We start from the raw sequence: 15,176 nt of genomic DNA, 5'->3' as shown, positions 1-15,176 counted from the left end.
GCTGTAGGCCTGACACACCCGCTTGAAGACAACTAACTGCTATTCAATCTATAACAGTGAAAAAAGTGTTTTGGTTTTAAATGCACGCTATTGTGACACCAGATATGAGTGGCAATGTGCACTTGCAGAGGTTGGCAGAGTACACGCTATAGGCCTGACACACCCGCTTGAAGACAAGTAACTGCTATTCAATCTATAACAGTGAAAACGTTTTTTGTTTTTAAATGTCAAGATTAAGCTATTGTGACACCAGATATGAGTGGCAACTGGCAAAGTACACTGGCAGAGGTCTGCAGAGCACACGCTGAAGGCCTGACACACCCGCTTTAAGGACACTGACTGCTATTAGCATTCACTGGAAAACTTTTTTTCTTTGTAAAAGCACGCTACAGAGACACCAGATATGAGTGGCAACTGTCAAAGTACACTGGCAGGGGTCTGCAGGGCACACGCTGAAGGCCTGAAACACCCGCTTTAAGGACACTGACTGCTATTAGCTTACACTGGAAAACTTTTTTTCTTTGTAAAAGCACGCTACAGAGACACCAGATATGAGTGGCAACTGTCAAAGTACACTGGCAGGGGTCTGCAGGGCACACGCTGAAGGAAGGCCTGACACACCCGCTTTAAGGACACTGACTGCTATTAGCTTACACTGGAAAACTTTTTTTCTTTGTAAAAGCACGCTACAGAGACACCAGATATGAGTGGAAACTGTCAAAGTACACTGGCAGGGGTCTGCAGGGCACACGCTGAAGGCCTGAAACACCCGCTTTAAGGACACTGACTGCTATTAGCTTACACTGGAAAACTTTTTTTCTTTGTAAAAGCACGCTATAGAGACACCAGATATGAGTGGCAACTGTCAAAGTACACTGGCAGGGGTCTGCAGGGCACACAGTGAAGGAAGGCCTGACACACCCGCTTTAAGGACACTGACTGCTATTAGCTTACACTGGAAAACTTTTTTTCTTTGTAAAAGCACGCTATAGAGACACCAGATATGAGTGGCAACTGTCAAAGTACACTGGCAGGGGTCTGCAGGGCACACGCTGAAGGCCTGACACACCCGCTTTAAGGACTCTGACTGCTATCAGCTTACACTGGAAAACTTTTTTTCTTTGTAAAAGCACGCTATAGAGACACCAGATATGAGTGGCAACTGTCAAAGTACACTGGCAGGGGTCTGCAGGGCACATGCTGAAGGAAGGCCTGACACACCCGCTTTAAGGACACTGACTGCTATTAGCTTACACTGGAAAACTTTTTTTCTTTGTAAAAGCACGCTATAGAGACAACAGATATGAGTGGCAATTGTCAAAGTACACTGGCAGGGGTCTGCAGGGCACACGCTGAAGGCCTGACACACCCGCTTTAAGGACTCTGACTGCTATTAGCTTACACTGGAAAACTTTTTTTCTTTGTAAAAGCACGCTATAGAGACAACAGATATGAGTGGCAACTGTCAAAGTACACTGGCAGGGGTCTGCAGGGCACACGCTGAAGGAAGGCCTGACACACCCGCTTTAAGGACTCTGACTGCTATTAGCTTACACTGAAAAACTTTTTTTCTTTGTAAAAGCACGCTATAGAGACACCAGAAATGAGTGGCAACTGTCAAAGTACACTGGCAGGGGTCTGCAGGGCACACGCTGAAGGAAGGCCTGACACACCCGCTTTAAGGACACTGACTGCTATTAGCTTACACTGGAAAACTATTTTTCTTTGTAAAAGCACACTATAGAGACACCAGATATGAGTGGTGGCACTGACTGGGCAAATGGGCACAGTATCCACTGTGAGCCTGACACAGAAGCTGGCAGGCAACTAACTGCTATTCAATCTATTACAGTGGAAAAAAAAATTATCTTTTTAAATGTCAAGCATAAGCTATTGTGAAACCAGATATGAGTGGTGGCACTGGGCAAATGGGCACAGTATCCACTGAGCCTGACACAGAAGCTGGCAGACAACTAACTGCTATTCAATTTATTACAGTGACATTTTTTTTTCTTTTTAAATGTCAAGCTTAAGCTATTGTGACACCAGTGAGTGAGTGGTGGCACTGGGCAAATGGGCACAGTATGCACTGTGAGCCTGACACAGAAGCTGGCAGGCAGTCAACTGCAATTACATTACACAGAAAAAAAAAAGAAGCAGACTGATGTTCTAGCCCTAAAAAGGGCTTTTTGGGGTGCTGTTCTTACAGCAGATTTCAGATGAGTTCTTCAGGACTGTAGTGGACACTGAATACCCTAGCCTAGCTATCAATTTCCCTATCTAATCAGCAGCAGCTACACTTTCCCTCCTCTCACTAAGCATGCAGCTTCAGAATGAATCTAAAATGGATGCTGGGAGGGAGGTGGGAGGGTGGGGAAGGGAGGGTCTGCTGCTAATTTGCTGGAATATGTCTGCTGACCGTGAGGCACAGGGTCAAAGTTTGCTCAATGATGACGAATAGGGGGCGGATCGAACCGCCCATGTGTTCGCCCGCGGCGGCGAACGCGAACACTAACACACTATGTTCGCTAACAGTTCGGTACATCACTAATAGACAATATACATGGTTGTATCTGTTCACTTTTTTAAATATATTGTATTAGACTACTTGCAAACCCTTTAATTTAGTGGGACACAGTTTATTGTATACTTATTTTAACAAATTTTGAAAGGAAAACAATATTTACTCTACCTTGCTTTATCTGTTTTTAGTAGACTTCTTCTATAAGCTTTTGTTCACCTAAATACAATCTTTGTGAGTGCTAGGCATTCTTACCCAGATAACATCTAGGTGTAGATTGTTCACTTTACCAGTACAGCTGCTTGTACAGTGATATAGTCTGTATGATGTAATTTACTGATTATGACATGCATGTGATGTCATAGGCTGAGCTGTTTATGTGCTAGGTATTTTTACACCTCTTAAAACTATCGCTGAATCCTAAGTAATGTATTAAACTCTTAGTGACATAGCCTTATTTGCTTGCTTGGTACTTTTGGAATTTTTGCTATGTGTGTTTAGAACAATATTTTTTCTTATTATATTACTATTTGTATTTATTTTTTGTCAATCAAGTTTGTAAAAGCCAATCAATAAACCACATGCAAGCAAGTAAAGCTTTGGCATCTCAGAACAACAGGACATATGATAGAAATGCCTCATTTTGGAATTTTGTGTTGCATTAAATAATCTTAATACAAAGGCCAGATATCAGAGCCAAATTACACTGTAGTATAAAATAAAACAATGCACAAATTTAAAAGAAAAAAAATGATCAGTTGTTTAAATTGCTAAGTGGAAGATTTGTTGCTTTGTAAGATTAGTAGGTAGGACACCTACTTAAAGGACCACTCTAGGCACCCAGACGACTTCAGCTTAATGAAGTGGTCTGGGTGCCAGGCACCTCTAGGATTAACCCTTTTTTTTTATAAACATAGCAGTTTCAGAGAAACTGCTATGTTTATAATGAGGGTTAATCCAGCCTCCAAAGCCTCTAGTGGCTGTCTCATTGACAGCCGCTAGAGGCGCTTGCGTGATTCTCACTGTGAAAATCACAGTGAGAGCACGCAAGCGTCCATAGGAAAGCATTGTAAATGCTTTCCTATGCGACCGGCTGAATGCGAGCGCGGCTCCTGCCGCGCATGCGCATTCAGCCGATGACGTCGCGATCAAGATGGAGAGAAGGAGGAAAGCTCCCCGCCCGGCGCTGGAAAAAGAGGTAAGTTTAACCCCTTCCTCTCTCCAGAGCCCGGCGGGAGGGGGTCCCTGAGGGTGGGGGCACCCTCAGGGTACTCTAGTGCCAGGAAAACGAGTATGTTTTCCTGGCACTAGAGTGGTCCTTTAAGCAGGATTAATGCAAGCTGCCTAAGCTATGCTCCCAGTCCCTAACCCAAGATCAGTCGATTCCAACTTGGGGCAGAACACAGTCCTGCGGTACCAATGCCTTCCAGAGAGACACTATCCCATTCCCTCTGCGGTATGAACAGATGCCCTGCTTGCCACAGATTTCAACAAGGACGGCTTCTTTTTTAGGCTCGTCTTATTACAAGGAGGCTGGGTCTGAATAGCCTGAACGGGGAGATTTCTAGATTTAGATAGGGTCTGTCCTTGGTGCATGGAATCCTGCAATTGATGGTGTAGCTTCCGCCAAAAGTCAGCAAAAAGCTGGTCCAATCTGGCCATGCTAATCAATAGCAGGCCTTGGGGTTTCAAGGAGTGCATGGCATCTGCCATATTAAAATATCAAGTACACTGATCAGTTTTCTCTTCAACAGGGTAAACGACACCCAGTAGCAACATGTGCTGGGGTAACCCTTACTGGCAGGGGGGAAACAGGGTGCAGATCAGAGGCTTCTATATGTTGATAGGCTAGTGGTGTGTGTGCCGTGCACAGTTGACTGAGCCGTTGGGAGTGGAGCAATTGTGTTTATTAGAAAATAATTTCCCCAAAAAGCAGCTATTAAGCTCTATTCGAAATATCCAATTGGGAGTACTCCTACTATCTAGACCTGCATATATCCTTAGGTGGGAAATCTACCGTCCATGCACAAATATAGCAGAGCTCTGAAAAAAAGTGAGTGACCTATCAAAACGCTGCTAATATTTGCACCACATTTATACTGTATTGCACTATTATTTGGTTTTGTTCTCTTTGATAGTACGAATACCCACATTTCCTGAAAGGTATATACTTTTTCTTTTATTGCAATTAAAAACCTCTGTGGCAGTGTTTTCTTTGTTTTTTCTTTGGTTCAACATATAAGGTTCTGGGAATTACTGTGTCATTCACTGCTGTCTAGACTATTTATTTATTATGTTTTTTTTGAGAGAGTAACTGCTTTTTTCTCACCGGTAGCACCATGAAGGTCTCAAATAGGCCGCAGAATCCACCCAGTCAGGAACCCTTTCGGTGTGGACAGGCTTACCTCCAAAATGCTTGCCAACTGAGCCCACAGTGTTGCTTTGTAAGATTAGTAGATATGATACCTACTTAACCCCTTAAGGACACATGACATGTGTGACATGTCACGATTCCCTTTGATTCCAGAAGTTTGGTCCTTAAGGGGCTAAGCAGGGTGAAAGATTTCAAAAAATCATTAAATGCAATCTGCTGTGCAGAGCTTAGAAGATATGGGACTGTCCAGCATGGCTGTCAAGCCCTGCCCCCCCATTTTTTTTTTTAAAGATCATAGATATATTTAATTTGTGCTGTATATGAATACATAACTTCAAATATTAAAAAAAAAAAATTTACATAAAAAATGCTTTTTTCACAGTTTTATAATGTTTACATAAAACACAACTCACAAAAAGTGCTTTAACATAAATTCATTAATTTGTGATGATTCATGGAGTACATCACCCATCTAGGATTTCTGTCTATTATTGGTAGTAACAGGTAACAAATTACAAGAAGCAAAATTCAGTTTAGTAGTACTTACATAAACCAAAAATGCCTCTCACACACATATTTGTATTACATTTTTATATGGTATTTATCTAGGTGTACATTGACATTTTTCATTCACCTGTTTTGCCATCAGTGTCTGCTAAATTATGTAATATAATATGTTTTTGTTACACACATACACACACCTCTATCTGTTTCTTATATATGCTACTGCATTAAGAATACAAATTATACCAATTGAGTACAGCAATATTGCTAGGTTTTTGAGGGATTACAGGGTCAAATTGGTTATCTGCCCATTGAAGTTTTCAAACTTACATGTGAACCTATATCTCACTTGAAAACGTATATTAGTAGGTCATCAATTCAGGTCTACCTAACACTATAACAGCTCAAAAAGCACTAAATATATGTTATCATAATATAAATGATAAAACTAGCTGATTTGGAAGCAGTTATAGCATTACTTACTTGCAACGCCTTGCTCCAGCACTGTCATTCAATGCTGTAACAATTCCTGCCTGGGAACACGTCAACAAACAGGACCATCCTCTCTACTAACACCGTACATGCTGGCATCATTGCCAGCACATAGACATTAATGCATATCATTCTCCTACAACAAACATGAGGAATGCCTGCTGGGGTAGTAACACTGGCCAAGTGACCCACCTGGGAGATAGCCAAAACATTAAAAGGCATTAAAGTCACCCTTCAGCTCAATTACAACTTCAGCTCAATTAAGTTCAGAGAAACTGCTATGTTTACATTGCAGGTTTAATCCAGCCACTAGTGGCTGTCTTCCTGACAGCTGCTAGAGGCGCTTCCCCGATGCTCAATGCGAAAAAGCGTTTTTAATGCGAGCGCGGCTCTGGCCACGCATGCGCATTCGGGTCCACTCGGGAGCTGATGTTGGAGGGGGAGGAGAGGTCACCAGCGCCGAGGGAGCCCAGCGCTGGATAAAGGTAAGTGGCTGAAGGGGTTTTTACCCCTTCAGCCCAGCAGGAGAGGGGCTCGGAGGGTGGGGGGGCACCTAAGGATTATATAGTGCTAGGAAAACGAGTTTGTTTTCATGACACTATAATGGCCCTTTAAATAATATTCTATATAATTGTTAGCATAAATGTAATACTCTTTAATTGAAGACCAAGTGTGTATCATGAGTGGTACATTTAAACTTGGAATCACTCTTTGAGAAAAGTTTAGAATTACTTGAGAACTATGCATTTAATACCCTATAGTCCTTGTTCCACCTTCAGTTATGCACCTTAAATGTTCCAATTTACATATAGAAGGTGATCAATCAGTCAGCCCTTACATTGCTCAAAACGTGGAATTACACGGCCTGGTGAAATAAAGTTTATGGACTTGATGTATCTTGTTAACATATAGCCGTCAAAGAGCCTATTGTGCAAATGCATTATCAGTGTCATGTTTACCTGAGACCGCTAATAAAACAACACTTTTTTAATTGAAATAATTTAGCTTTCTTGGCAATTTTTTTGTTGATATTTTGAAATTTCATAAAAGAAATAGGGAAGCTTTAAGCAAAGGTTATGGTGCCCAGAATACCTGGGTACCACCTAGCAGTAATCTGTCAAACTTTTTAGTAATGGTTTTACACTTCTTGTAATGGAGCTCTCTGTACCCTGATTGGGTACCTCCACCAAGGACCGCTTCCAAGCTGGAGCAGGGGACAAACCGCAGCACTTCTGCCCATAGTCGCCGTGACTTTACTGGGGCCCTGGAACTGCTCCTTCCTGGAGCCGAATGGGGAACTAGCTGTAGTCTTTCCCCGTAGAATCCCCTTCAAGCTGGAACAGCAGACACAGGAGTAAATCTTCTTTCCCTCCAATAACAGGACGACACACAGTTTTGGAGTGTAAGCTGGAATAGGATTTAATGGAGGCACACTGGCCTTTTATGCAAGTTTCCCAACAAGGTTGACACCCAGGTGGACCTTGTTGGGCACAGGGACACAAAGTGAACAAACCAATAAAAACAGAATCATACAGTGAGACACGCCAATACACAAACAATAGAATCCCTCCTCTGTACTTGGGAGATAAGTGAATCAGGAACTGTACTAATCTAACCTAATTATCTCCAAGCACAGAAAAAACATACAATTTTATGAAACCCCAAAAAGTACCTTAAAAACACAGAAAACCCCATCAACACCCCAAATCCCCTGATAGCCCAGATCTGGTTGAACAACATATCCAAAAATCACCCAGATCGGTTCAGGGGTTCAGGAATTTCCTGGAAGTCATAGTTTTGACCGACCGCAAGCATGGCCCCATGCCCAAAACAGTTCCAGGGAAATCAGTGCTAACAGTCGGTCAAGTTTGGTAGTCTTTACAGGTTTCCCTGCAGGGCCCATAGTCTGTGGGCAGGAGGCTGGCAAGCAGGCTCCTCCAGGAGCTCGTGGCAAACTCACTTGGAGAGGGGAGTTTGTCACACTTATATTTAAGGTTCCTCCACTGAAGTGATCTGATAAAGTGAAAGTTCATATGTATGCATTCACATGCCAACAAGTGGAACTCTAGACTTTGCAAGGCCTTAGGTGAAACTCCAACATGAGGTCCCTACTAACACCCATAGTGAGAATAACAGATGTTTCATTGTATGTGTACAAAGAACAGCAGTTATATTGAAGGGCAGGCTTGCAGTGATGGAATTAGTGTAGGACCCACAGATATTGGGGTACTGTGATGTAGTGGTGGGCTTAACACAATATGGCCATTTGGCACCATTCCTGAGAAATGCATGTTCTGGGTGTGCCCCCAATTCCATCTTTATCTTTAATACATACAGGTACAGACACAGAAAGACACACAGACACACATACTGACACAGAAACAAACACTAACACACATGCATAGGCACAGACACAGATACAAAAACTGGCACACATGCAGATACACAGATACAAATACTGACAAACAGATACACACACTGACACACATAAAGATACACAGATCACATAGTGCCACAATACAGATATGCGGAAAACAAAGATACAAGCACTACCACACATGCAGATATACAGACACACAGATACAAACACTGATACAGATACAAAACTGACACACATGCAGGTCCACACACTGACACACATGCAGATACACAGATCCAAACACTGACATACATACAGATACACACACTGACACACATGCAGATACACAGACACACAGATACAACACTGACACACATGTGGTTGCACAGACACACTGATACACTGATACACACACTGACACACATACAGGTAAAAACACACAGATACACACACTGAAACATACAGAGCCATCTTTAAAGGAACAATATAGTCACCTAAATTACTTTAGCTAAATAAAGCAGTTTTAGTGTATAGATCATTCCCCTGCAATTTCACTGCTCAATTCACTGTCATTTAGGAGTTAAATCACTTTGTTTCTGTTTATGCAGCCCTAGCCACACCTCCCCTGGCTATGATTGACAGAGCCTGCATGAAAAAAAAAACTGGTTTCACTTTCAAACAGATGTAATTTACCTTAAATAATTGTATCTCAATCTCTAAATTGAACTTTAATCACATACAGGAGGCTCTTGCAGGGTCTAGCAAGCTATTAACATAGCAGGGGATAAGAAAATCTTAATTAAACAGAACTTGCAATAAATAAAGCCTAAATAGGGCTCTCTTTACAGGAAGTGTTTATGGAAGGCTGTGCAAGTCACATGCAGGGAGGTGTGACTAGGGTTCATAAACAAAGGGATTTAACTCCTAAATGGCAGAGGATTGAGCAGTGAGGCTGCAGGGGCATGTTCTATACACCAAAACTGCTTCATTAAGCTAAATTTGTTCAGGTGACTATAGTGTCCCTTTAATATTGATTTGTATCTGGGCAAGCATTTGCTTGGGCCCCGTGGACACTGCCCTCCCACTAGGTTTCACAGCTGTGTGTGTATGATAACTTCAGTGGGTGACTGTGACAGGGTTGGTGAAGGGGTAACTGTTGCAACATGATTGTGACAGGGCCAGAGGGGTGAATGAGACAAGGTTGGGCAGTGAGTGTGACAGGGTTGGGGGGTGATTGTGACATGCTTTGAGGAGATAGTGAGACACGGCGAGGGAAGGTACGTGTGACGGGATTATGGGGGTGACAATGTGTGAGGGAGAGTGACAGTGTGTGTGAGAGGTTGCATACACTGACACACATACAGATAAAAAGACACACAGAGAAGTACACAGACACACATGCAGACATAAAGCTACACATATAGACAAACCGATACACATACAAACAGATACATGCAGACACACATACAAACACAGACAAGCAGATACATACGCAGATACACATACAGACAAATACACATACAGACACACATATACAAACATACAGACAAACAGATAACTACATAGGCACACATACAGACAAGCAGACACACATGCAGGCACACAGATAAATCCACAGACATATACACAGATAAATACACAGATACACATACAGACAAACAGATAAATACACAGACACAAGTATACACATACGGACACACAGATAAATACACAGACACGCTTACAAACAGATAAATACACAGACACACAGATAATTACACAGACACAGATATACACATATATAGATACAGATACACATACATAAGCACAGATATACATACTGTCACATGTTCATCCTCGCCTTGCGACATTGATAGTGGTTGCCTTGCCAATAAACACGGTAGTGCCATTTAGCGGCCGTGCGTCAGCATGTCTGACCCCTGCAGCATGTTGATGGGCACCTGCCGCTGCAGATTCACACTAATTAATAGCCCCACGTCCGCCCAAGGCATGGAAGACATCATGTAAAGGACACACACCCACGTTCTGGGGTCAAAGGCCAGTTTTGGCTAAACGGATCCACAAGAGGGGTATTTAAAGTTACTTATTCCTTCTGCTCATTGCCCTGTCATGATTGCCTAGTGGTTGTCCGAGAGTGTATTCCTGAGCGTTTATTTCTGGTTATTGACTTTGGCTTCGTTTGACTTCCCAGTATTCTTGTATCCCTGACTTTTGGCTTTCCCTCATCGTTGTGTCTCTTTCTGTATCCCTGAACTCGGCAAGTATTCTGACTATTCTCTGGTACGTTAAGTCCGGACAAATTAAGGCCCAGTAAGACGTTACCTTTTAGTCCTAGGGGTGATACAGTTCTACGTGCTGGATACATACATACACACAGATACATACACACAGATACACACATATAAAATGTACATTTTTAGCCACCCTCCTGTTTCCTATCTTTTAGGTGCAGGAGAATGAGTTCCCTGCTTTCCAGTGGCTGGCTGAGGCTGTTGGGAGTTAGAGTTCCCAGCTCTCCCACTACTCCTCTTCTGCTCCACGCAGTTATTGTTTGCTGGGAGGAAGAGACCGGCTGTCACATGCTCCCAGCGATGACATCATCACAGGGGCCCGGTCACGCTCCAAAACGGCCGCAGCACTGACCAGGGCCCCTGAATACACATTGCCATCAGGTGGCCCTAAGTGCATGAGCCACCCAATGGGCACTTTCAGCTTGTGCCCCGTGGGCCCGGGGCCACACCACGATGTCCAGCGGGCCATATTTGCGGGCTCAATGGGCAGCTGCTTTGCGCCCCCTAGAAATAACTGAGACCGGGGCAGCTGTCCCTTTTGCTCCACGTTAAAGAAGGCACTGGACACATACTGATACACACAGATAAAGACACACAGATACACAGATTGACTCAGATACACACACCGACACACATTCAGATGTACACACACAGATGCCAACACTGCCACACATGCAGATACACAGACACACAGATACACACCGACACACATACAGATGCAAAGAATGACACACAAATCGATACATAGACATATAAATACACACACTGATACACATACAGATACAAGAACTACAGACATACAGACACAGACACACAAAAACACAAACACAGGACAAAAGTTTGATCACTCTCCATTTTCCTACCTGTTGTGAGCAGGTGACTTCTGTTTGCTGGGGCTGTTGGGAGTTAGAGGCTTGCTCCTCTCCCAGTTTGGCCCCCCATAATGCTGGGTCTGAGTGAGGTAGGAGGAAGTGACTGGCTTTTAGGTCCTACCAGCACACAATGAAGATAAGAAGCGGTCTGTTCGCACTATTAAAACACTGCAGCGCAAGACTGGGCCCCTGAAGATACATATCTATTGGGTGGCACTAAGTGCATGGGCATCCCAATACAACCTCACCCTGCAGATCTCAACCTTTGCGGTGCGGCTGCACTGGCACCGATGGTAGAACCGCCATTAGCACTTTTTTATTTAAGCGGAACTAGATTGAACTTATGGGGCTATGCGTACCACAGGTTTGGAACCGCTTCTCTAAAGCAATGTTTTAGACCTTAGCAGTTTGATTTTACCAATGTATGTATATATCATATGTAATTACTCTGGTAAAGAGTGGGGACTATGTATGTTCAGCAGAACAATAGTCAAAGAAGTAGATATTAAGATGGGGAAGCTGGGAAGTATGATGAGCAAAGAAATAGGTAGGGAAGGAAAAGGAAACCATAACCAGCTGAGGTTACTAAAGGTTGAAGGACCATTACAGGCACCCAGACCACTTCAGCTCAATGAAGCGGTCTGGGTGCCAGGTCCCTCTAGTTTTAACCCTGCAGCTGAAAACATAGCAGTTTCAGAGAAACTACTATGTTTACACTGAGGGTTAATCACAGTAAGAAGACGCTGACGTCCATAGGAAAGCATTGAGTAATGCTTTCCTATGGGTTGTTTGAATGTGTGCGCGGCTCTTGCTGCGCATGCGCATTCGGTGCTGATGTCGGCAGGAGGAGGAGAGTTCACCAGCGCACACATTCTGCACATTCAGCACTGGAGAAAGGTAAGTGGCTGAAGGGGTTCTAACCCCTTCAGCCCAGCAGGAGGGGGGCCATGTTCTATACTATTAACATTAGTACTCTATACTATCAACATTTATTAAGTATATTATCTGGGAGAACGGAGTCTTTCTCCTAACTTATTTTTACAATTAAAACAATTCTTACAGTCATTACATGCAACATGCTCCTGATCTATAAATACATATATTGATATACTCAAAACAAAATCCAGTAGCCAAACTAAATAACAAACAATGGTGAAATAACAAGTCATGCAGAATAAAAAAAGAATGAAAGTGAATGAGCAGTCACTCTATGCTCCTTTTTGCATCCAATAGGAACTAATTTCCAAGTATATCACATACTGATGGACTTGATGCACTACTATGAAAATGATTACACTGCCTTGTTCACTTACCTATAAGGCTGTAGAGTACGTAAGCCAAAGCTCAGAGCTTCCTCCCAGAGTCCCAGATTAATGCACATGTCCATAGCACAGTCCAGAACCTTGAGCTGGTGGATATTTCTGTCTGGAAGTTGGCTGCTGTTAAGCAGTGCTTTACACATACCCAATACTTCTTTTTCTTCTGCTGTGAATATTACTTAAGGAAGAATATTTTTTTTTTTCATTTTAACTTATCCCTTATCCCTAGAACCTAGAGTTGGAGAAAACATGCTCAGTATTGAGTTTGATACCATTCATTGGGCTCTATTTTCATTGTGGAGATTGATTTGCGAATAGAAGGTATGCGTACAAATCATGTGGATGCAACGGAATATAGCTTTAAATATTATTATACATATGCTTTTTCACATGTTTTCAGTCAGTGACCTGGCCCTTGACTGTGGTGCCTAGCTTAGGACAACTAAACGAAGCTTTCAACTTCTACCACAAACTTCTGGCTGAGAAGAGGTGGTAAGGGTCACACAATGGATCCCAGGGAAGAAGGCACAATGTTACCAAACTATTTGGGAAGCGAACCACGGCACAACAGGCACCATGTTCAAATATCACATCAGTGCTCTGTACTGGTTATGGTGCTTAAAGTTTTCCTTTCAGCCTATAATAAAAGGGTGAAATGTGATTTAGAACTGAGCCCATTTTTAAACATTTTGCATTTATTGGGTTTTTGTCAAATTGCATTCTCAAACTACATAATAAATATTATTATATACAGTATCTCACAAACGTGAGTACACCCCTCACATTTTTGTAAATATTTTATTATATCTTTTCATGTGACAACACTGAAGAAATGACACTCTGCTACAATGTACGTAGTAAGTGTACAGACTGTATAACAGTTTAAATTTGCTGTCCCCTCAAAATAAATCAACACACAGCCATTAATGTCTAAACTGTTGGCAAACAAAAGTGAGTACAACCCTAAGTGGAAAGGTCCAAATTGGGCCCCTATTAGCCATTTTCACTCCCCGGTGTCATGTGACTCGTTAGTGTTAAAAGGTCTCAGGTGTGAATTAGGAGCAGGTGTGTTAAATTTGGTGTTATCGCTCTCACACTTTCTCATACTGGTCACTGGAAGTTCAACATGGCACCTCATGGCAAAGTACTCTCTGAGGATCTGCAAAAAAGAATTGTTTCTCTACATAAAGATGGCCTAGGCTATGAGAAGATTGCCAAGACCCTGAAACTGAGCTGCAGCATGGTGGGCAAGACCATACAGCAGTTTCACAGGACAGATTCCACTCAGAACCTTTGAGAAATAGTACTGGGACATACTGAAGTAGAGCATGATACCCTCCCTTTGGAGACTGGGCCGCAGGGCAGTATTCCAACATGATAACGGCCACAAACACACACCTAAGACGACCACTGCCTTGCTAACGAAGCTGATGGTAAAGGTGATGGACTGGCCAAGCATGTCTCCAGACCTAAACCCTATTGAGCATCTGTGGGGCATCCTCAAATGGAAGATGAGGGAGTGCAAGGTCTCTAACATCCACCAGCTCCGTGGTGTCGTCATGGAAGAGTGGAAATGGACTCCAGTGGCAAGCTGTAAAGCTCTGGTGAACTCCACGCCCATGAGGGTTAAGACAGTGTTGGAAAATAATGGTGGCCACTGTCATGATCTGCTCTGCTCTGTTCTGATGTCTGGACTTGGCTTCTGGTATCCAGTACTCTTTTTGCTATTCTTGCTTAGTTTTTCTTGGTTTTTTGGTTTTCTATTCTATGTCTGGTTTTCTTTATGCTGGGATTTCTGGGTTGATTCCTATAGTTCGTCCCTGGATTTCCCAGTCTCCAGGTTTCCTTTAAATGTCACAATTCCGGGAACCCAACACGCTAACAGACACACACACACACAGAAAAGGTGCCGTACCGGACCTTAGAGTGGCCGGGCTAAGCACACACAGAATAGTCAGGAGACAAGCCGAGTCAGGGGAACCAGAAGACAGGATAATGATAAACAAGCCGAGGTCAAAGGGTAGGAGAAAGTCACAAAGTCAGTTTAACAAGCCAGAGAGTACGTAACCAGAAATCACAAGTTGAGAATCAATACTATACAGCAAAGACCACAACAGGGCAGGGAGGAACAGGAAAGGTAAGTATAAATACCCTAGGTTTAATTCTGATTGGATAACTTCCAATCAGAATTAACAATCACACGTGGGAGATATCTAAGCCTCCCACTGTGATTGTGGTACTGTTGCTTTAACGCCGGGTTACTCACGTGACCCCGGTGTTTGCATAAATTAACGACCTCCTAGCGTGCAGCGTTATACATGCTGCCGCTGGGAGGCGTGAAGGATGCGAGCGGCGAGCGGCGGAGAGGAGACGCTGCTCGCCGACAGGTAGGAGGAGGGGAGACCGCGGGCGGCGATGGACTGAGGGTGAGTGCTGCAAGTTGC

The 15,176-nt window shown here is 43.1% G+C and overlaps 1 protein-coding gene across 1 annotated transcript in view; it reads right to left on the bottom strand.

Annotated features, from left to right (window-relative positions):
• SMYD3 (SET and MYND domain containing 3) overlaps window positions 1-15,176 on the bottom strand; it is an 839,309-nt gene that overhangs the window by 149,709 nt on the left and 674,424 nt on the right. Inside the window, exon 10 of the mRNA XM_063443201.1 lies at window positions 12,727-12,898. Coding sequence (XP_063299271.1) covers window positions 12,727-12,898 — 172 coding nt within the window. The remainder of the gene's footprint in view (window positions 1-12,726; window positions 12,899-15,176) is intronic.

Source organism: Pelobates fuscus, chromosome 2, assembly GCF_036172605.1.
Source record: "Pelobates fuscus isolate aPelFus1 chromosome 2, aPelFus1.pri, whole genome shotgun sequence".
Lineage (NCBI taxonomy): Eukaryota > Metazoa > Chordata > Amphibia > Anura > Pelobatidae > Pelobates > Pelobates fuscus.
This window is presented reverse-complemented; position numbering and strand designations above follow the sequence as displayed.